The 22725-nt window shown below is 45.8% G+C and overlaps 1 protein-coding gene across 7 annotated transcripts in view; it reads right to left on the bottom strand.

Annotated features, from left to right (window-relative positions):
• Window positions 1–16237, bottom strand: part of FBXO31 (F-box protein 31) — a 50064-nt gene extending 33827 nt beyond the window's left edge. For all 7 annotated transcript variants that reach the window (XR_008391903.1, XR_008391902.1, XM_037142376.2 and 4 more), the window contains exons 1-2: window positions 15880–16237; window positions 2035–2106 (exon numbers count right to left, since the gene is read on the bottom strand). Coding sequence is in view for 5 of the 7 variants with exons in the window: in XM_037142376.2 (XP_036998271.2) it covers window positions 2035–2106; window positions 15880–16228 (421 nt within the window). In the remaining 2 variants the exon portion in view is untranslated. The remainder of the gene's footprint in view (window positions 1–2034; window positions 2107–15879) is intronic.
• Window positions 16238–22725: the final 6488 nt, after the last annotated feature.

Raw genomic sequence — 22725 nt, 5'->3', positions numbered from 1 at the left:
CCCTGAAGGCCCATGAAGCCTTTCTCGAGCACATGTGCACAGACACCGTCCCAGAGAGAGTCTGGTTCTGACTCTGACCCCAACACCGACAGCAAGGCTGCTCGCTCCAATGAGGGTGAAGACTCAGCTCTGGGCAAACGACAGAAGAATGGAGGACACCGCCCAGACTGTGTGGCTCCCACAGGATAAAGGGGTGGGGAAGGACCAGGGGAGCACCCATCTACCTGCCTTGAAACTCTGGGCTTTGAGGGAATCACAGAGGCATCATTCTCACCAGTGAGACCAGAGGGCAGGGAGGGTACATTTCCAGGAGACGTGACCACTCAGGTCTCCCGACTCACTTCCTTGGAGAGACGCATGTCTTCCTGGGTCAGTGAGATGGGAAGCAGGAGCAGGAGAAGAAACGAAAGTCTGGAGGTGCAGGGGTAGGAGCAGTGGGAGGTCCTGAGCAGAGCAGCCTCGCAGTGGAGCTCGGGCCGGGACAGCGGTGCAGGAGGCGGAAGCCGCTGTGAGGCCGGTGCCTGAGGGCAAGGGGAAGCCTGAGGCCCACGGGAGGGGGCAGGGGTGCTGGGAGCTGGCAGAACTGGGGCAGAAATGAGGCAGGGCACAGGGGTCCCCACAACCCTGGGTCCCCTCCAAGGCTCCCTGAGGCAGGAGGGAGGGGCAACAGCTCGCAGGGCACAGCTGAGCCACCAAGAATCGTGATGGAAGAGGAAGGCCCATGAAGATCTTGGAGACTTTTGACAGGAAATGCCCCAAGGGTGAGCAAATTCTAACCCAGAAACACTAGCCAATCCAGCAACCCAATGGCCGTGGGGTCCTCGTGTGGAGTCTCCGAGGGGATGAGGAAACAAGGAGAAGGTGAGCGTGGCCCAGATACAGGGACTGTACACCACCCCTGGCCTCCCCTAGGATCAGCTGCTCTGCAGAAATGCTGCCCTCTGCCTGCGCTGGTGGCACAGACATGGGAGGAGGGGCCCCTCAGACGGGGACTCTGACAGGAACAGACCCACAGAAAGACAGAATGCAGACCATGACACCCACTAGCCCCCGGACCTGGAAGAACGCTTGCAGCACTTCAGTGCACAGACTGCGGCCTGGCCCACAGCGAAGCCCCACTCCCCTGCCTGTCTGCTTCTCGCCGGTCCCCCAGCTGCCCCCAACACACAGGTTTCCATGGAGAAGTGCGGACCTCAGTTCCTGGGTGAAGCACGTGGTAGGAAGACAACCCCTGGTCTGCTTTCAATGCAGAACTGGGTAGAAGGTGCTGCAGAATGTGCAAACCAGTCTTCTCAGATGGGTTTAAGATGAACACGTAAGGTCCTCTCAGAGAGGTGAACGGGTGAACTTTAGGCCAGAGAGAATGGGGTCACCATGTCCTTCTTACTCTTCTTGATCCCCAGTCCTGGGTGCTAACTGGAGCCTTCACGGCCTCCTGCACAGGGGCACTGAGAAAGGCCAGCTGGGAAGGCGGGTGGGCCAGGGAGACTTGGAGCGCCCAGCGAGTGCTGCTGACGGCGCTGCACAGTAACGCAGCGAGGTTCAGAAATGGGGGCGGGGAGGCGGGGGAGGGTCAACACGTCTAGAAGAAACTGAAGAGAAGACCGAAAACAGAGCTGGAGTCCAGTGCCCGGCTGGAGGGAGGAGTGCGCCCACAGGCAGCCAGGAGGCTCACAGCTTTGTGTCCCACTCCCTATCAGCCATCTGCTCATCCCACCAGGCTGTGGGCCCAAAGTCCCCAGGAAGGGACCCCTGGAAGCACCCCAGAGTCTGTTCCCAGGGCAGACATGTTTCTCAGATCTAAGGGTCCCGACCCCTGTGATGGGCTGAAAGTAAGGGTGCTGCCTCGGCCTGAGTGGGAGAGAGGAGAGCCCCCCACCCTGTGCTGTCTTGAAAATTCAATTGTGCCATTCAAATTAAGATGTCTGAGAATGACACTGGGTTTGGGTCAAATTAATTTACGATCCATTGTTGATACTCACGCTGTCTGCTCTTGGAATGGAGTTAATGATGGATGATATTAGGTTAACTTACGCTTCGCATAGACGTCTCGACAAGATACACCCGTGATCTCCAGCTTCCGCAAGTTTTCACAAACGCCGTACTCTGTAACAAGAGACATTTGCCAGACATTACAGTAAAGGAATCACAAAGCAACAGAAACACACACTGATAGAAGGGGGAGGGATAAAGAGAGGGAGGGATGAAAGGAGGGAGGGAGGGAGGGAGGGAGGGAGGGAGGGAGGGAGGGAGGGAGGGAGGGAGGGAAGCAGGGTGCATGCCAAATCCTTGGTTAATTTGGTCATACAATCCCAAAATCAGACAATCCCCAGCTTATGAATATGGTGTGGCAGAAATTCGATGGTCTGAAATGATGCTTGTCCCCATGAAAATGAGATTGTCATTGGTGTCAGGGTTCCACAAAGACCTACTCAACCCTCAGTTTGGCTCACCATACTACTAATTCTATTAAACAGAGACACAGCTCCTATGATTGGAGACCTAGGCAAGATGCTAGGAGGAGGACTGGACACTCTCTGCCCTTCTGCACCAGCTACCTTAGAATTAAAACTGGTAAGGAGAGATCCTTGACGCCACCCCCCACCTCCCTGTCTTCCCCCCTCACCTGGCTGACAGCACATATTCTCCTACTGTTGTTGGGGGGAAATTGATAGCTATTTTAAAATACAGCACAGCAATTAGGGGACTGTTTTTTACAGCCCGGATGTTTAACAGCCCAGTGATTTACCTTGTTTCTTCTAATTTATCGCCTGCATACCAGAGATAGTGAAGCGCTCTGCTTTCTGCTTCTGTAAATTATCTCCCGCTTTGGTCTGAAGGACAGGCCTCCCCCCCCCCCCCCCGGCCCCCGCTCTATAAACCGGCTGCTTTCCCTTTGTTTGAGGCTCAGAATTTGGAGACAGACTCCTCTGGGCCCGTGCATGTTAATAAACCTCGTACTCCAGAAACCCTCGGTGTCTGGTTGCTTCATTTTCCTGCAACACTGTGAGGGAGCTTTGCCTGCAGAGCGCCCCCCCTCCCCACAGATGAAAATAAGTATATCAAAACAAGATCTGCCTGGGGAAGAAAGGTGGCCACCTCTCAAAGGAGAAGGACCAGTAACCTGTTCCTCAATAGGCTTTCATTGGGTTTATTTGTATAGGAATACAGGGAGTAAGTGTAACGCTCATCAGTTATTGTCAGGCAGAAATGATTAAACAATAGATAACATTCAAAGAACTCTGAGGGCTTATTCTGAGTCAGGGTCAATAGTTAAAGGGCCATAAAACTTTGGGGAACAAACTCACTTCAAGCTTGGATCCTTATCATTTAAATTGAGGGTATTAGCAAAGTAGGTTTCTTAGGATTTTAGATATTCTTTCTCAGGCCTGATCACCCCAGGGAACCTGCCCTTTCAAGAATAGGGCCACACCCACCCCAGGCATTGTTTCAGGTTTAAGGCATTGTTTAAGGCTTAAATCAAGCAGGGGAAGTAAGGCAGCCAAGAGATTTCACTTCTTGCAGACAGAATGAGAACTCAGACTATGACAAAGCCCAGGGACAAGGGTCCATTACCTTCTTTTTCTATAGCCCTGAAGTCCTTCCCTGAGGGCCCCTTCTCGATCATACCTGTCTTAGCTCACCCCTCTTTTGAGGAATCTTACCTGTCATTGGCTAACCAGTCATCTGCCCAGGAGCTGAGCAGGGTGAGGTGGATGGGGGGGAGGGGTGGACAGACACAGAGGCAGTGCCCCTACAAGGAAGATAAGCTTTGTCTCCTAAATGGCTTATGGTCCCAAGGTCATTTACTCAGCCTTAGCCAGGGGGATTATAGGTTCTGAAACCCGGAAGGGTGGTCTCCAACATCTTACATCTTCCTCCCTCTACCTTCTCTCACCCCACCATGGCCCCACCTTTCAAAATCACCCTCCCCCCACTCTACCAGGCCAGAACTTCTCAACCAAAACCTTGGGTCCTTCTGTTCAGACCTCAGCAACGCTTTGGAAGGAAAGAACTGTAATTGAACTAATCCACACTAATACAGAACTGCCTGTGGGCCAAAAGCTAATAATGACGATGCCTGCCTCCTACCAGCCTTTGTGCATGCTGGGCACCATGCCAAGCTCCTGCCAGGCACCAATGCAGTCTATTCCACCAGCAGCCCATGAGAGAGGTGCTACAGTCATCTCCATTTTAACAATAAAAAAAAAATAGGGGCAGAGAGGTGACTGTTCTGAAGAAAGAAGCATGGGCTTGTGATGGCAGACCCAGAATCAAAGCCTGGATGTGGGAACACCTCAGAGCAGTGAACACAGCCCTGGTGCAGGTGTGTGCTCAGCAAGCATTTCATGACAAGAACAGGGGGCCCTGGGATCACACAATAACAACCACCAGGACTCTCACTGTGCTCATACCAGGTGCAGGCATTCGACTGGGGCTTCACAGAACAGCCTAGTAACGAAATCCTGACAATCACCTCTGAGGTCAGTACTGTGCCTGTATTATGGAGGGGGGGAGGGGGAACTGATGCTTGAAAACATTGGTGACTCAGCAGTCATTTGGCCAGTAACCACACAGCACTGTCCTTCAGCTCATCACTTTCCATCATCCCTGAATCTCCCCAAAGTCTGGTCTTTTTTTCTTTCTTCCTTTTTTTTTTTTTTAACTCAACCACACATTATTTTCCTTGAGGCGACCATTATACTTACATATACAACTATAATGGTCTTTTCAACAAAATGGATGATATTACCCCAAATGCTCCCCATGATTATTAGGATTTTGACAGTGCATGAAGTAGAGCCAAGATGCACACAGGCTCTCTCTGCACACCAATTTGATCAGGCCCACCTGGGGGCCCTGCTTCCCCTACTCCACTACTGATGAAAACACATAAAGTGTAAAGACCTAAAGCCATGGCCTTGCGCATTATCAGGCAAAATACACCTGCTTTATCCTCATGCCAAGAGGAATGTGGACTCTACTCTAGAGGACTAGAGAGATTACAAGCATTTGTAATGTAACACAAATCATGAAATACACTGTCTGAGAGTCTAGGGCAGGGATACAATAATGCAGGCATGCAACAATGTCACATGAGTTACCAGCAATCTGAGAGGGCACAGTTCATCAAAATGCTTGCAGATCACCTTTGGTCGGTGGAACAAACGGAAACAATTGGTCTACCTCACTCTCATTGAGAAGATCTCTGCTCTATATTAAACTATCTTCACACTTTCCTATGGCTCTGTGATGCCAAGGGGCACCTCTAGTACACCACCAGTCATTGTCACTACTTTGTCCAGCTCTCCGTAAACACACTTTGTCCTTCTCTTGTACAAATGATGCACTTCAAAATTGTCACCCACACAGTGATATTGGTGCTTCGGTTTGTTTTCTGTGTGGCTTGGAAAGGCCAGCTCCTTTTCTCAGTTCCAGAGGGCTACCAGTGCATGAAGCAGCCAAGGACCGGCCTTTTCCTGCCCTGCTGACAAAACAAAGCAGCTTGATTGTGGGGCAGGGGATGTGGGAGGGTGTCTTCCTTTGAATTGCACACTTTTTTAATGTGTTAGTGCTACAGACCAACAGTTACATACAGGGCAAGAGCTGGAAATACATTGTGCTCTTGTTGCTGATGGTGCCTGAAATCAAAAGCCAGGCCTTTTGTGAGGCACTGGGACTGTCTCGTGGGCATTCCTCTGTGCTCAGATTGCAGAAGACTGGTGACTTGGTTTATGATCTCTCTCTCTCTCTTTTTTTATTCTTCACCCAAGGGCATTTTTTCACTGCTTTTAGAGAGAGGAAGGAAGGGAGGGAGGGAGGAGGAGGGAGAAAGGGAGGGAGGGAGGGAGAGTGAGGGGGGAAGGGGGAGGGAGAGAGGAAGGGGGGAGGGAGGGGGAAGAGAGGGAGAGAGAGAGAGAGAGAGAGATGGATTGGCTGCCTTCTTGCATGCACCCCGCCAGGGGATCGGATTCCCAACCTGGGTATGTGCCCTAACCAGGAGTCAAACCCATGACCTTTTGGTGTACAGGATGTTGCTCCAACCCACTGAGCCATACCAACCAGGGCTGGTTTATGATTTCTACATGAGTCCAAGAGATACTCTAACCTGATAGAAAGTATCAGTACCCCTCACCAATCACTTAGGCGTCAGAGTGACTCTAAGGTTTTTAGCCAGGATGACCAATCATGAATCTCTGTATACTTTGTCAACAAATAGTATTGCTAATATTATACAGGAGATGAACTTGCATGATCAGATAACGCATCCACAAAATACGCCATTAACAATCAGAAGAAGAGCAAAGTTATTAGGTAGTGCTAATGAATACAGCAATCCCTAGTAGATGTTCCTTAATGTTCCCAAAAGATAACAATAAATACACCAAAGTGAAATAATGTCCCAATGTTCTGACCCAATGTTCCTGTAAGAAATGCTCGGTATTTTCCACATGATGGAATTTTTTTTTTTAAAGAGTGGCTAAGAACAATTCCACATCATCTGGTTGTTTTATAAACCTTCCCATAAGTCATCAAGGGAAAATGCCCTGCAAATAGCTTTAAGGCCAGTTTACTTGCCAGTACCACATATTCTTCCTTCCAGAAAAACTAATGAGTGTTAACTCCATCCTTCAGTAGACACCTATTTGAAGTGACTAAAAGCATACCAAACCATGCTGCATATTGCTGCTGTTTAAGTATGGGATTTAGTGTTGCAGGCTGTCAATTCAAAAAGTTTCCTTGTCAATCTAGTACGCAATTTATGAAATTCTTTTTTGAAAGTGTCTACATAGAAAGATGGCAACGAAGCATCAAAAAGTTGGGAAGGTAGAGAAAAATGGGTGAGCTGGACTTGAGGAAATTTATAAAACTAAATGCTCTTATTAAGGTGCGCTTTCTCAAACAACAAAACACAGAATTACAGCATCATCCAGCTATTATTCTACTTCCGATATGTAATCGAAAGAACTGAAAGCAGAGACTCAAAGAGATATTTGCACACCATGTTCACGGCAGTATTACTCACAACAGCCAAAAGGCAGAAGCAACCCAAGTGCCCACTGACAGGTGAATGGATAAACAAAATGTGATCCATCCATAAATTGGAATATTATGCAGTCTTTAAATGGGAAGGAAATTTCGACACATGCCACAATGTGTATGAACCTTGAGGATATTATGCTAAGTGAGATAAGCCAATCACAAAAGGACAAATGCTGTATGATTCCATTTACATTTAGGTCCCTAGAGGAGTCAAATTCATGGAGACAGAAAGGAGAATGGTGGTTGCCAGGGACTGGCGAAGGAAAATGGGGAGTTTTCATGGGAACAAAGTTTCAGTTTGGAAAGATGGAAAGAGCTATGGAGACAGATGGAGGGCGATGACTGCCCAAAAACGTGAATGTACTTAATGCCACTCAACTGTATGCTTAAAAAATGATTAAAGCAGTAAATTTTATTTTATGTATATGTTACCACAGCAAACAATTAAATTGCCACTTCAAATATTCCAATCAGAATTTTTCAAAAAGCTACTTGAAAGATGTTTTGCCAAGTGGTTTCGCCTGAGTCAAGTCAACACTGAAGCTGCCCCAAACTGCCGGGGCTGCCAAGACCTCATCATGCATTTCCCGTCCGATGATGCCCGTACCGAGTAGTGGGGCCTACCAAAAGCCCTCTGTCCTCACGGCATGTTTCTGAATATGCACTGAATCCAGTCAGCCTCTATGGGTGGGAATGAATTAGAAGAATTTTCTCTCTCTTTTCTACTCTCACCCCCACAGGAGAGCCCAAGACACATCTGCTTCTTTGGGCTCCTTTCCTAATAGAGAAGATGGAACAGCGGAGATGGTACTCATGGCAGTGTGACAGATCTGCACACACTTTGCACTGGAACAGAAGAGGACAAAAGAGGTAATGTCATTACTCTGTGTGCACTGTCTCGATATTTGGAGACTACAGTTAGAGGGGACTTAACCTCCTTGCTGCAAAAAATGCCACTCATGAGGGAACTCTGCCACACTGGAAAGGCACAGTACTAAGACACCATCTAGAGCAGGCTGCTGGGCACCCAGAAGAAGTCTGAAAAGGGAGGTTCTCCCCTGGTCCTAGAGGGGCTTGAATACCAGAGATGGGAGTCCATGGGCAACACAGAAGCACTGAAGTCTCAGAGAGAAAAGCAGCAGGCACAGGGCCTAATAGTGGACTATTAACCTGTGGGCAGAACCAGCAGAGATGCACCTGGAAATGGGGGTCTGTGTGGGGGGGTCCAGTGAGGAGGCCACTTGCCACCAGGTAAGGCAAAGGCAGAGGCAGAGGAAAGGAGGGTGCAACCCAGATGTGGCCCTAGCAAGCAGGATGGAGCTGGGGAGAAGGGGTGGAGTGTGCGCTGCAGGAATGCTGCTGCCTTGTTTCCTACCTGCTGTAAACTCACACAGTTTTCTAAATAAAATCTTTTAAAAGATGGTTATTGGTAAGAAAAGCTGCACTTTTGTTTGTACTAAGTTAGGGGATAACTATAACCCTTAATAAAATATAGTTAAAAGTTTTATTTCTGAGGCTACTAAGAAGTCAAAGGAGGTGGGGGAGAGAAGCTGGTGGGAGGGAGCACTAGGGCGCTGAGGTGCCAAGGTGTCCTGACACAGCTGCTCCGAGCGAGCGAGATCTGAAAACACTCCTCAATAGAGCCCGATTTCAACACCTCCCCCCCCAGGTGTTCTCCAACAGCTGTTTTACTCCGCTATTACTCTAAGTGTATGTAATGCCCTTTAAAGAAATAATAATGTATCGGATCTAGAAAAACGCTCTGCAAACAGCTCATTTTAGGATGGGAAAGAATGTAAAAACCAAAACCTGGACATGGGTGTCTCCTATTAAACACCTTAGAACATTTAGGATGCTGAACAAATAGTTCCCGAGGATAGCTGAAACCACCTACATTATCAATGTGATTTAATTCCCAACAAGCTCCACCCTTGCAAAGATAAACAGTCACAGTGCCAATAGGATCCTTGAGAAACTTCACTCTTCCAGCTAGATGACTCTGACCCTCACCCAGCTCCTATGACAGGCAACCCCTAGCCACAGGAGACCTAGTCAGGCTAAGGCCCATCTGTCATCCCAGACACCCATTCTTCCCGAGTGCACACACACCTGCTCTCTCTCGGTACCCATTTTGAGACCAGATGTGCCCACAAGTCTGACTGCAATAATCTCACACTGGCCCTTTTCTAATATTCCAGACACATCCCTATTCCTCTAACACTAGACAAGCAGGCCTGGAGATTCCAGGTTTACTCTCCACTGCCACTAGGTGGACAGTGATGGCATTGCTGCAAAGGATGCTGACTCATGAGTTTGGAACCCCAGCCATCTCCTGAAAGGGCCTGATTTGGGGGAGGACACTTGTTCCTCTCCAAAGGCCCAAAGATACCCTTGTATTTATTTGCATGCCCTTTACAGCCAGAGAGACAAACTCAGATCCTCAAATGCATTATGTAACCACTTTATAAACAACAGTAAAAAACGGCAGTGCCTGGACCTCTAACAACCAATCAATTCTCTTTGACAAGTCACCAGTGTCTGACCAATTAAATAGGGCCAAGGGAAAATCTTTACGCAATGATTTCTGGGTACCAGATTCACTTTCTAGCTCTTTTTTAAAGTTAAATAACAGGAAGTTTTAAGGGACACCATTTTTCTTTATCTTTCACTTTGCTTTTTTTACTTTACTTCATAGGTTTCTCTATGAAGCAGCACATGAGGTTCAACTTGCAAATATAATAGAGGACTGTTGTCCTTTCAGTTAGCAAAGCAGAAGAAAAGAATAAATAAAGGTTTTCCCTATAGTCTTAGATCCTGCTGTATGTCCAGGAGGTGAACTGGTTTCCTCTTCTCATGGTTAAGACACATGTTTCTATGACCTGGACAGTTTGTTTATCCAACTGCCAACCTGCCCTCCCTAACACCAAAACTGGTGGGCTCTAGAAGCATCCACACAGCAGGAATCAACAAATATTTCTCAAGCCAACCTTAAAACCAAAAAATGGTAGTGGCCAACAACTTCACCATTTCCCCTCTTCCCATGATGGCTCTTCCAATTTCAGCCATATTTAACAAAAGCCACATTACTCAAATTTTGCATCAGCACATCAAACAGAATGGAAATAGCATTTTCTTCTGCATGCACAAAACAATTAAATATTGATTTTTAATTTCCCGTTTCTGTCATAAAGACCACACATTATGGGAAAAAGATATTTCTGAGTATGGTGGAAAGTAAACCCACTTTAGACTTACTGATCAAACTATTATACAAATATTATTCTATATGTCATTAAAAATACTCACCATAAAAAAAAACACTTACCATCAAAGAAAGAAATAGAAAAATTACATATTAATTAAAAACCTGATGCTGGCAGCAAGAACTAAACTGAAAACTATGAAATTTTTGTGACTCAACACTTAGAGTTTAGTGTGGAACAGAAAAATATGTGCATAAGTATTTCCTTTGTTTTTCATTTATCTTCTGTTACTATTTAAATATTCTGATTTAGAACTATGGCCTGGATTTTGTAAACTCATCAGCCTTAGGTAGACTTCATAAAATATTATATAAATGAACAGTGTTAAAATTAGCAAGCATTTCAAAATTCACTAACTAAATGGTAAAGTATTAAATGAAAAAGCCCCGTCTGGGTCAAAGGCAAAATAACGCACTTGGCTTCTGCCCTGGGTACTCTGAGAAATGATGACTTATTTATAGCTCCACATGCAAGTAACTGCAGGAGGACTGTAGCCAAAGGAATGATGCATCAAAAAGTGTTTACCCTCCATCTACCTGCCCTGCCTGCACAACTGAGTTTGGTTTGGTTTCCTGTAAGAGGGAAAAATATCGCCTATTTGTTATATACTTGCCTCAAATCAGGAAAACAGATTCAGCTTTTCAGGAGCAACCCTTTTACCTGCCCGGAGAAATACCACTACAAAATACTACATGCAGGGGGCTAGAAAGGCCCTATAAAAGATTTACTATCGCTAGAACACTGGAAATTGTGAACTTCTCCCCATACATTATACCTCATTTTAAGTTTCTGGTGTATCTCCCTCCCCACTGCCCCCAGGTCATACTATCATTTTAGGAAGAGCTATTAAACATACATGCCTTGCTGGCACCCTGAAAGGTAATCACAGCCCAAATTCTTTGAAGCGGTTCCTTACACAGGTGCACAGTATCCTCTTTCCCAATCCCATTCTTTTGTGGTTTACTTCCTGTTCTGGAAAATCCAGTTATATAAATGCAGAAAGCAAACATATGAGCACTGAAACTCATTCAAACTGGTTACTTACTAAACATTCAAGCTCATTACTTAGTCTCACTCACCCTTTCAAGACACTAAAAACTGGAGCCACCATTATACCCCTGCCAAGGCCATACCCCAAGGCTGTTCCAAAAAGTCTGATGAGGTATGACCATCCACCTCTTCAACCAGCCAGAGATCTGGTCTCCTGTTCACCAAGGCTGGGAGAGCTTTGGTTTTGTGCCCAGAGGCTTCTCTCTGGCCTCATCAACACCCACTATAACCAGACGTCTAGTTCAGGAAAGATGAAGTTTTGAGGCTCAGAGAAATAAGACCACATTTGTCTCACACACAACTATTCTTATATATAAATCCAAACACAATTATACTAACTCTATGAGCCATCTATGAATGCCACATGGGATTATCCAATTATTGACTAGAGAAGCTGGAAATTAAAGCTATTAGAAGGAAATAGTGAAACTGAAATCTAGCTGTCGACCATCTTCATAACCTTGGAATGACAATTATTACTTAATTATCACTCAATTATTACAAAGTTAAAATTTTGTAATTCTGATTTACATTGTACACAAAAGTCACTATAAATAAAGTTAAAAAGCAAATGACTACAAACTACAAGAAAATGTTTTACAATATATTAAACAGAAATCTATCCGGATTAAATAAATAAAATCCACAAATCAATATGAAAAATAACAATAGAAAAAGAGGGCAAAGATTAAGGATAAGCAAACAAAAAAAAATCCAAATGGCCAGTAATTACATATCTGAAATGTGCATCCTCATTATCATCAGGCACATATACAACTTAAAATGAGACTTTGGTTCTCCCTCAGATTGGCACACATTTTTTTTAAAATCCTCACCTGAGAACATGCTTTTTGATTTAAGACAGAGAGAAAGTGGGGAGCGGGGGGAACAAACCCACAACCCCACAACCTAGGTATGTGATCTGACCGGGAATTCAACCCACCACCTTTCGGTGCACAGGAGGACTCGCCAACCAACTGAGCCACCTGGCCAGTGCTGATACACATTTTTAAAGCCGTATCATTCACATCAGAGAGAAGCTAGCAGATAATGGATTAAATGAGATAACCTGGACCACAGAAGGCAGCTACTTTGTAATGATGCATATTAGGCATTTGTATCTCACATTTTGTGACCTGCCTATTCATGCTCCAGTGACAGGTATGTAAAGGGGTAAAATCACTCCAGAAATGACTGGCTAGTATCTAGTAAAACTGCAAATTTCAAAACCCATTGCCCAGCCACACTCCTTCTGGATATAGTACTTAGAGGAATTTCCAAACTTATCTGCATCCAAGGAAACACATCGGAGACTGTTCACTGTCACACTGGGTATAATAAAAAAAAATTATAAAAGGGGAGGAATGAAAGTGTAGTTTCTTCAAATAGCATTTAAAAAGATTTAACTAGACTTAAATGTGTTAACATAGACAGAACTTAAATAAACACAGGTTGACAGGGGAAAAAAGATACACAATACTTATGGCATGATCCAGTGCTAAACTTGAAACCACCACAAAACAATATAATGTTGGGGATGTATACAGGTGTATGTATATACAAGTAAACTAAACCCACAGCAGTGGCTGCTTCTTAGAATGGGAAGAACAGCGGTGATCAGAAGGGACTTGAGTCTCACCTGAGATGTCTTCCTAACAAAGGTAGAGGAGTCAAAAGTAAATATGACAAAAGACTTTTGGGGGGGAGGTGGCTAGGAATATGCTTGTTTTATCATTTTTATCTTTCATGTCTTAAATTTCTCAAAATGGAAATTCCCCGAGCACGTCGGAGCCCCGTCGTGCAAGATGGATGAACAAGATGGCTGGATTCCACCATCGTGCCTGCTGTCCCAAGAAAGCTGAGCTGAACAACGCAGCGGTGAGGAAGGAGGGGCTCCAGGGTCCTTCCATGTCTGCTCCACTTCCTTCTGCATCTTCATCAGGACTTTTTATATTTCCAGTAACAATTCTAGGAATTTACCTTGAGTTATAACTCCAGTTAATTTTACCCTGTGACATGCCTTTGCATTTTCTAATTACACAAAAGTCTTCTGTTACCTTTGTTCCTAGAGCTGAACTACAAACACACATACATTACAGTTCCCAAGAGACCACAACACGGGTTTGCTTGACTGACACAGAAACTCCTCAAAGCACAATAGAACATCTGTCATGATTCTAGATCTTTTTTTTTTAATTTTATTTATTTTTAGAGAGAGGAAAAGGAAAGAAGAAGGAAAGAGAGAGAAAGAGCAGCAATGCACTAGAGAGAACACAGATCAGTCTCCTCTGGCACACCCCCGACTGGGGACCTAGACCACGACCCAGGTATGTGCCCTGACGGGGGAATCAGGCCGGCACTCCATTGGCTAAGCACACCAACCAGGGCTGAATCTGGGTCTTACAGGTGTACAAAATACAAAACAAAGCAAATGGAACTCACAGATAAAGAGAAAATGGTACTTTTTTTTTTGCCTCTATTTTAAAATGCCAAAGAAAATTTACTTGCCACATATATGACAAAAGGGTAATAATGTTAATATTCAAAGAGTTCTTACAAATTTGTAAGACAACAGACTCCCTGCCCTGCCCAGTGTGGTTGGAGTGTAATCCCATGAACCACAAGGTCACAGGTTCAATTCTCAGTCAGGACACATACTCAGGTTGCGGGTTTGATACCCAGTTAGGGCACATACAAGACAACCAGTGTTTCTTTCTCACATTAATGTTTCTCTCTCTCTCTAAAATGCAATAGAAAAAAAAGTCCTTGTTTAAAGATAAAAAAGAAAGTGATAATAGAGTCCCTAAGAGGACAAGAGAGAAAACAAAACAAAAAACAACCCACAAATAAGAAATTCACAGGAGGTGAAATAAAATGGTGAAAAGCCATGATAACTAAACGCCTACTATTTAGAGAGTGAGAGCTTCATATGCATCATCTCATTTAATCATATGGGACAGCACTTCCCACTACCACTTGAGCAGGTGAAGCAGCCTATGCAGGATCTCTCGATGGATACACAGCCTGCCCATGACTCTAAATCCAGAGTGTTGGCCATTGAGATTTACAGAAGAGAGATGACTAGTTGATCCCCTTGTTGAAGAGGATTTGAGAAAAGAGGCCTTCTTATATAGCCTCCCTGGTGGTGTGAATTCTGACAACTGGGCAATGGGTACCTAAGGTTTTACCAATGTGCACATCCTACTTACCCACAACCCCACTTTGGGAAATGTGCACTAAGAAAATAACCTCCAAAGTCCTAGAGGATACATGTAAGTCTCATAAATTCCCGTGAAATGCACAAAGGCAGTCTTGATAGCACTGTTTATGATAAGAAAAAATTGCCGATTTAACAACCTACCAGTAAGGTAGTAGTCTGTGGCCTATGTATGCCGGTGAATAATTTTATGGAGCTTTTTTATACTAAACTGTCTCTAAGAGAAAGCATATGGTACAACTGCATTGAAGTAAAAACATGTACATGATTTTATATTTGTATATGGAAAGATGTTTTCCAAAATTTTAAGAGTTCGTCTTTGACTGTAGGAGCTCTGATGATTCTCACTTTAAAAAAAAAATAAGTTTATTTCAGCCAACTTGATGACATATGCCAAGGAGGCAAGACTTCATATGTTCCCTGATGATTCTTACTTTCATCCTTTTGCAGTTCTGCGTTGTTCAGACTTTTTCTTGCCTATCCTGTTTACCACTATGAGAGCTTGCTGAATATCAAAGATCTGGTAACGTTTAAACGCAGAGAGCCTTGTATCCTGGATTAAGTAAACCTTTCCTTCCAGGATTTGTTACAAAACTCACTACTCACTATCCTCACCACTGCCACCAGCACCCCTGAGCGGGACAGCAACCCCTCCAGCACCGCCTGCTCCACTCACCTGTACGCAGACCCACTCCTTTCCCCAGGAGACCCTCCAGACACTCGGCCCCCTCTGCCCCCTACTACTCAAGCTCACCCTCACGCGCCCCTCAGCTTCCCCCGCACACACACCCAACCAACCCCAAAGGGCTGGGGACGCCGAGGGCCCCGGCGGACATCAGCGGAGGTCAGCTTACTACCTGGGCCAGCCTAAACCTCCAGGGTCTCACACCTACAGGGACCACCCCTCAACCCCGGCCCCAGCTGGCGTCACTTCCCTTGGCTCTGCTGCGTCCAGTCCTGGCAGCTGAAAGACCACTCCACCCTCTCTGGGCACACCAGTGCCCACTGGGAACTATATTTCACCCAAACCCCGTGCCCTGGATCTGCTGCGGGACCCCTACCCACCCCCCCCCCGCCCCGCACAACCGGGTTGTCCCTTGGAACCCCCATCTGTGGCAGGTCCCCATGCAGGGCCCATGGGACCCAAGACCCCGAGTCCCCCCCAGGCCGAACCCCTAACCCAGTCGAAACCCTGCTTATGGGGCCCCGAACTATGGCGGGGCCCCGAACTATGGCAGGTCCCCGTCGAGAGCCCTGGGCAGGTCGCCCCCATTCCAGGCCCTTACCCCAATACAACGCACTCACCCTCCCGGCAGCGCCGTCTCCAGATGGTGTCGGTGTGCAGGATGTGACGGAACTTGGTGCAGACCTGAGCCAGGCTAGGGAGATCAGTGCCTGGTAGAGAGGCGAAGATCTCCACTAGCAGCTCCGGAGGCAGCTCCAGCAGGGAACAGCGCGGGGGCGGCGAGGGGCTCGAGCTCCGGCCGCTCCCCCCACCACACAGCACCGCCACGCCAGCCTCAATGCGCTCTTCCTCCGGGTCTGTGTCCGGTTCACTGTCCGCGGCCGCCGTCTCGGCCGGGCCCCGGCGCTGCTGGCGACGCCGGCATCCCCGCGAAGGTCCCACGCCGCAAAGACGAGCGCACACCGCCATGCCGGTCAGAGTAACAGCTGCCGCCGCCGCGCGTGCGCTGCGCAGCTGTGAGCCGCCCCGCCCCACCCCAGCAGAGCCCAGCCAGCCCCCCAGGGCCTAGTCACGCCCACTTAGAGCCTAGCCTCATTTACCAACCCCCCCACACCCCTCCATCTAGTCTCGGCCCCGCCCCCTAGGAGGGACCCACAGACGACCAGCCCCCCAAAGCCCCGCCTGCCCAGGGGGGCTATCCGCGGGGCCCTTTCCCAGCCGTCCCGGCCTGGCCTCACCTGAGGTCTGAGGGCCTCCTGTCCCACTCCCGGACCAAGCACAGGTAAAGAATGTCACCCACAAACGCGCGATGGCTGTCCCTTCCTAACCGAAGACATGCTGGTGGGCAGCAGGACGGTGCACTGTCTGCTGCGGCATGTGAAGACCAAATTTGCCACCTCCGGAGTATGGAGCTGACGCGCTCCCCTCTGCATGGACCGGGCTCGCGGAGGCCACCCCTCACCTGGAATGCCTTCAGATGTGTCTGCAGTCCAGAGGATAGCCCCAAGGACCACCCCCCATGGTCCCGAGGACCCCCCCACCCCACCGCAACCTTCCCCTGAGGACAGCCGCAGGGACTGGACCCCAGGATTCCCCCAAACACACCTTCCTCCCCAGGAAACCCCACCCCCACCCCCTGGAAAGCTCTAGATGACCCCCAAGGGCTGCTGCACACAGAAGGTGTGATTAAGTGGCAGGAGGAACCAGTGCCAACTGTTAAAGCTCTACAAACTAGGTAAGCAAAATAGAACCCTGAATTCAGCCCTTTTATCTGACAACTAACATTCATTACAGCAAAAGGGGAAATCATGCTAGCTGATAAATCCTGTGTCATCTCTCGGTGATCTTGTTATACCCTAGTTACCTTGTTTTCTGTGCTCCAGGGCAGGTGTGTTCTAGAGAATCTGTAAAGCCACCTGTGACAGTGGCTTCACCTTAAATTGCTCATAGCAAGAAACTGTTATTATTAGTTGTTTCCAGAGAGAAGGGCCAGGGGGTGTGAACCCAACTCCTTTCTGGTCAGACTTACTTCAATGACCTGAAGTGCTGGAGAAGTTGCCCAGAATCTAAAGCACAGGTGGCAAACACAAGGCAACCCTCCACCTTGTTTCTACCCAGCAGCAGCACTGAGCTCCTTGCCCCTAGAGTAGTGTAGTTACATGTATACAGCCCTAAAATTACATTTGGCCCTTTGAAGGCAACCCCAAGGCTGATGTGGCCACCAATGAAAATGAGTTTGACACCCCTGGTCTAAATGGAAGCCAAGAATCCACAAGCCACCCCAGTGTTTCTGGTCAAGTGTGGGGTCTTGCTAATCTAGTTTAAAAAAAAAAAATAGAAAGTTTGCCAGTTCCCCTGGGCCCAGTCTCCACAAAGTCCTGGCTATCCAGCACCACCTCTATAAAGAAATCTCGAGCAGAAAAGAGGGGAGCCTACTCTAGTCCATAGAATTCCATAAATGAGGAAGTACATCTTCTGATGAAACTAACAGTATCTTAATTCAAATTTTGACCATCTCAGGTCCACATAATTGAAAAACAACAGCAAAGTGACCTCCCTGCATCTAGAAGGTTTTTCAACCTTCCTCCTGTGCAGTTACCAGAACTCACTAAATAATAACAAACAAAAGCAGACTCATCCCATTTAAAAGTACTTAGCAGGCCCACTGACTCCTTATCACATCACACCAGTAGCTCACTTCTGGTCCTAACTTCCCAGCCTGGCCGCACTCATCTCCTTCCCCACACATCTTTCAATAGGAGCCACCAGATTCCTTAGCCATAATTCACTATGCTTTGTCACATCTCTGTCACTTTGCTCAACCTGTCTCCTCTGCCAGGAAGTCCCATCTCCCCAGTCTGTGTCATTAAAACCAATCCTCTTCCCTCTTGTCCTCTAAGGTACCCCCCTTCTAGGAAGGCTGGTCCCTTTATTACAGCACCATCATATTTTATTGTCAACATTTGCTTCCTTTGGAACCAGCTTTATTAATGTAACCTTTGTTACACGATAGGTATACTAACGTTTCATGTAATAAAGGAATGTTTACTGACTAAATGTTTGTTGAATGAAAATAAACAAACTGGGTAAAAGATTTTGCAGGGAAGAACATGAGCCTAACAGATGTAGAGAAGACTGGTGGGTTATCACCGTCACCATCCAAGCTAAGAAGTATCTCAGCAATGTATCAACTAACATAATAAACATTTACAGAATGCCTGACTAGTGTAGGTGCTATGTTCTGTGTGGATCCATAGATTCTAAAGCATGATCCTTGCCACTATTACATTTCAGTCAGTTTTTTAAAAAATATATCTATTCCCTACTAGGCCCTATTAACAAAATGTAATTTTCTTCTAGAGGAGCTTAGAGTAGATTAAAATGTACAAAATAATTTACTCAAGTGTCCATCTTTAGTAGAATGGGTAAACTATTATATACTGATAATTTGAAATATACAACTATACAGTTAAAAAGTGTATCTATATATTCTTTACAGCAGGAAGTCTGTGTAGAATAACTCACAAAGATATCGAAGGACTGAGTTGGTGCAGACCACTAGAACAGTGGAAAAAGACAGCTGTCAGAGCTTGGGTGATCCATGTTGGCACAGAGAACCAGAAGGGAAAGACTTTGCACACAGCAGAGAACTGTTACAGGTTGAACCCTGAAAGTTTTATTTGTCCTTGAACAATTTTATAATCCTTTATATACAACTGTATCCTTTACAAAGAACACTGAGGGTGCATTCATGCTAAAGTGAGGAAAAATTAGGTAGAAAAGATCATTTGTTTTAACACTATGAGACTACAATAATCAACTTTTTATTAGTGAGAACTGATAACATCTAAGGAAATAAGCAGAATACAGGGGAGGGCATTTTCCAATTGGTAGTAAACAATGTTAACTTTACTCATGCTGTTTCTCAGAATCCAGATGTCAAAAAAATGCCATTTTATCATTGCTCAGCAGAAACAGTCAAGGTGACTAGAAAGAAGGGAACACATTCAAAGGCTAAACAAGAGGTTCGTGGTTTAAAATGAGAGTCTGAACAGTTACATCCCTTATATGGGCAAAAGCTGAAAAAAAAACAGCAATCCTTTGAAGTGTGTTAGAATTAAACAAGCAACAATAACAAAAAACCTGTGGAAAGTCACCCAGTTCCATCAGTCTTATTCACTTATTTAAGAATAATGTTAAGTTATATGTGATTTATGGTGGCTTTCCTGCGAGCACTAGGTCGCTGTTTTCTGAAGTTGTACCGCAGAGGCAGAGCTTCACAGAGAGAAGCACTGCCTCCCAAAACCTCCCTGGAACCAGTGAAGACACTCCCACAGCACCGCACCTTTAGCGTGCCAACTTCCAAATCCTCCTGACTGAATCCCTTCTGAGAATAGCTCCTGCACTCCTCTTGAGCAATACTTGTTTGTTTACTTATAAAGAGCAAAGAGATGACACAAGACTGATTGGACAACTGGCCAATAGTGGCCCAGGCAACTTCCAGGGTGAAACACGTCCTCCAATCAGAAAGAGGAGAGGTGGGACAGGCCAGGCAGGCCTGAGAAGGTGAACTGCTTCTCAGTGTGACTTGCCCTCCATATTGAGTGTGGCAAAAATAACTCGTGTTCTAGACCGCAGGTTAATGTCTCATGCCCCATTTTATAGATTCTTAGAAATAGCTAGATGGCATGATTTAAGCCATGTGACATCACTAACGCTGGGGTGTCATATTTTTTTATCAGTATAATTATGTCCCCCACAATTATGGTCAATTAATGTTATGAAAAAAGGAATAGTGCGAGAGTTATTTAAAACTGACAATGCTTGGCTTTCTACAATGATTATTTGATAGTTTAAAAGCACCATGAGATTCCTGGAAAAACACTAAATAAATTTCAATGAAAGATGTGCTTTGCATTTTCCCTTTATATGGACTGTTTTATGGAACAGTCATATTTATTTATCTAAAAATTAATTCTATTATGCTTATATTAGCTAGCATAAAATAATTCATGAATAATTAATTTACCACTCTGACTATTGTTAACTACATCAAACTTCCATTAAATTGCAATCTGTGGCACAAGAAATTTTTCACCATATGCTTAAGCACACTTGTTTTCAAGTTACATGAAGTTACTTTCTTTTTCATTGATTTTAGAGAGAGAGTAAAGGGGAAAGAGAAAAACATCAATTTGTTGTCCCACTTATTTATGCATTCATTCATTGGTTACTTCTATTATGTGCCCGAACCCAAAACCTTGGTGTATCAGGATGCTCCAACCAACCTAACTACCCAGCCAGGGCCTAAAGTAATATACTTTTAAATATAATTTGTTATGTATTTGAATATGCTAGTCTAAAATGGAGATTATGTTTATGAGACACCTTTACACATCAACTGTACAGGATAATTTTCTGATAAGTATGTAGGGATCTGTGGTTCTAGACTGGAGTAGGAATTTAGGGTTAGAGGCAGGGCTGTAACAGCCACTGTAAATGTGGACTTCAGTGCTTGAAAATCACAATGAGTAATGGAGTCCCATCACTAGCACAGGCCTTGAGGCTAATCCTGAGGCTATGACAGTGAACCCAAGGCCTCTAGTAATTTGCTATGGATGCCTAAGGGACTAGGAAAACAGGAAGCCCTCTGCTCCTCTCCCCACCTCCACATGCCAGATAAGGATTCCCCCATGCCCCCTTCTTGAATTTTAAACTTGTCCAGCAAGAGAACAAGAAGTCCATTCCTTACAAAGCAGCACTAAGCCAAGAAAGTACTCACCAGCCAATACTTAGTATCATAAAAAATTGTTTTTTACTTTAAACTGATCATTTTATGTTTGGTAGAAGATAGGTACATAATAAGCACTTACTGGATCTCACAGACATTTTTCCAGTCCTCACAGAATAAACACAAAACAATGAAGTACACTTGGGAGCTTAGAACCTTCTTTTGGAACTTTGGAAACCAGCTGAAATCTAAGTATTACCAGATTTTGAAAGTAAAGAACTGTGACAGAAGGAGGGAAAAACACCTGGGAAATAAAGTGATGCATGCACAGATGTACTGTTCTGTTGTGGGCAGTGGGAGAATCAAGAGCCACAACTACCATCATTGTTCTGGTGCAGAGGGGGATAAATAATTACACACGGACCGCCAACACACTTGCTTCTCTATAAAGAGAGAAACCCCATTGTATTAAAACACTTGGAGAAAAGCATCTTAGAAAATTGTGCGTTTGTATAATAATGTATATTAGCACAATCCAATGTCTTTATCAAACAGGCATATAAGAAAGGCTTTCCCAAAGGAAAGTAGTGGTGAGGGGGCCTGGAAAAAATGCTGATCTTACAAAGTATTAGATATTATAGAGCAAAAACAGCCAAAGAATCAAGTGCTGTTGAGAGAAATGTACATTCATCAGATGTTGAGATGTGCAATAACTGAACTGATAACTACACATTGCATAGTGATCTAGATTCTACACTTTTATTCGCTCCTCAAAAATCACTTGGAGTTCTAAAATATGGCCTCTTTACCCGAGTCTGAGACTCAGAAAAAATGGCTTATTCAAGGTTGCTCAGCTCGTTAGTGGCTGAAATGAGTAAGATTAATCATTTGAAAGACTGGAAAATCCCCCTTAAGTGACATCAGCACTCTGGCGATGCTGAGCAGGCCCTCTGCCCCAACACGGGCAGGCACGTGAAGTCAAAACGCCCAGACCTCCCGAAGTCACCTAAGGGCTGCAGCATCCGGTTTAAAGAGGAGTTCACCTAATGGGAAGGTCTTAAGCTCAAACAATTATCCTTAGACTTTCTTCCAAGTTAAATTCTAGTAAACAAAACCTGAAATAACCAGTTGCAGGTCTTTCCTAGTTCGGACAACGTGTGACAAAAGTTACCAGTGGAGATTCTTAAAATTAAAACACATACACACACAACCGAATATACTTGATCCGGACGGCTAATGAAAACAAACAAAAATTTTACACCTTCAGAAATAACCAGCAGCTCCTAGACCGGCGATACTCGTGGAGCAGGAGCACGAAAGGACTGTTTTTCAGGCGGAATTGTTGAGCGTCACCAGCACCGAGCGCTGAAAACATTAGTGCACTAAGCCAGAGCAGCGGGCCACGAAGGACAGCGCGGCGCGGCGGGGACCCCGGGGATCGCACTCGCCTCTCCATGGGGCAAGGGGCAAAGCGGGCTGCCAGGCCCCACTTCGTGCTCCCTCCCGCGGGCCACTAGGACACGTCCCCAATCGGCGCTGCGAACTCACATGTTCGCCGCGCACGCGCAAGCGCGCGGCCCCGCTTCCGCCACGCACGACATGGCGGCTGCAGAGTCCGCCCTCCGCCCCGCCTCCAGGGGCGGTGCACTAGTCACCTGACGCGGCTGCGGGCTGAGGAGACACAAGAGAAGTCGCTGTCGCCACTGTCGCATCCGCCGCCACCTGAAGCTCCCGG

This window comes from Artibeus jamaicensis, unplaced genomic scaffold, assembly GCF_021234435.1.
Source record: "Artibeus jamaicensis isolate MK-2021 breed Jamaican fruit bat unplaced genomic scaffold, CSHL_Jam_final contig_464, whole genome shotgun sequence".
Taxonomy (NCBI): domain Eukaryota; kingdom Metazoa; phylum Chordata; class Mammalia; order Chiroptera; family Phyllostomidae; genus Artibeus; species Artibeus jamaicensis.
Note: the sequence above shows the minus strand (reverse complement) of the source record. Positions and strands in the feature narration are given on the sequence as shown.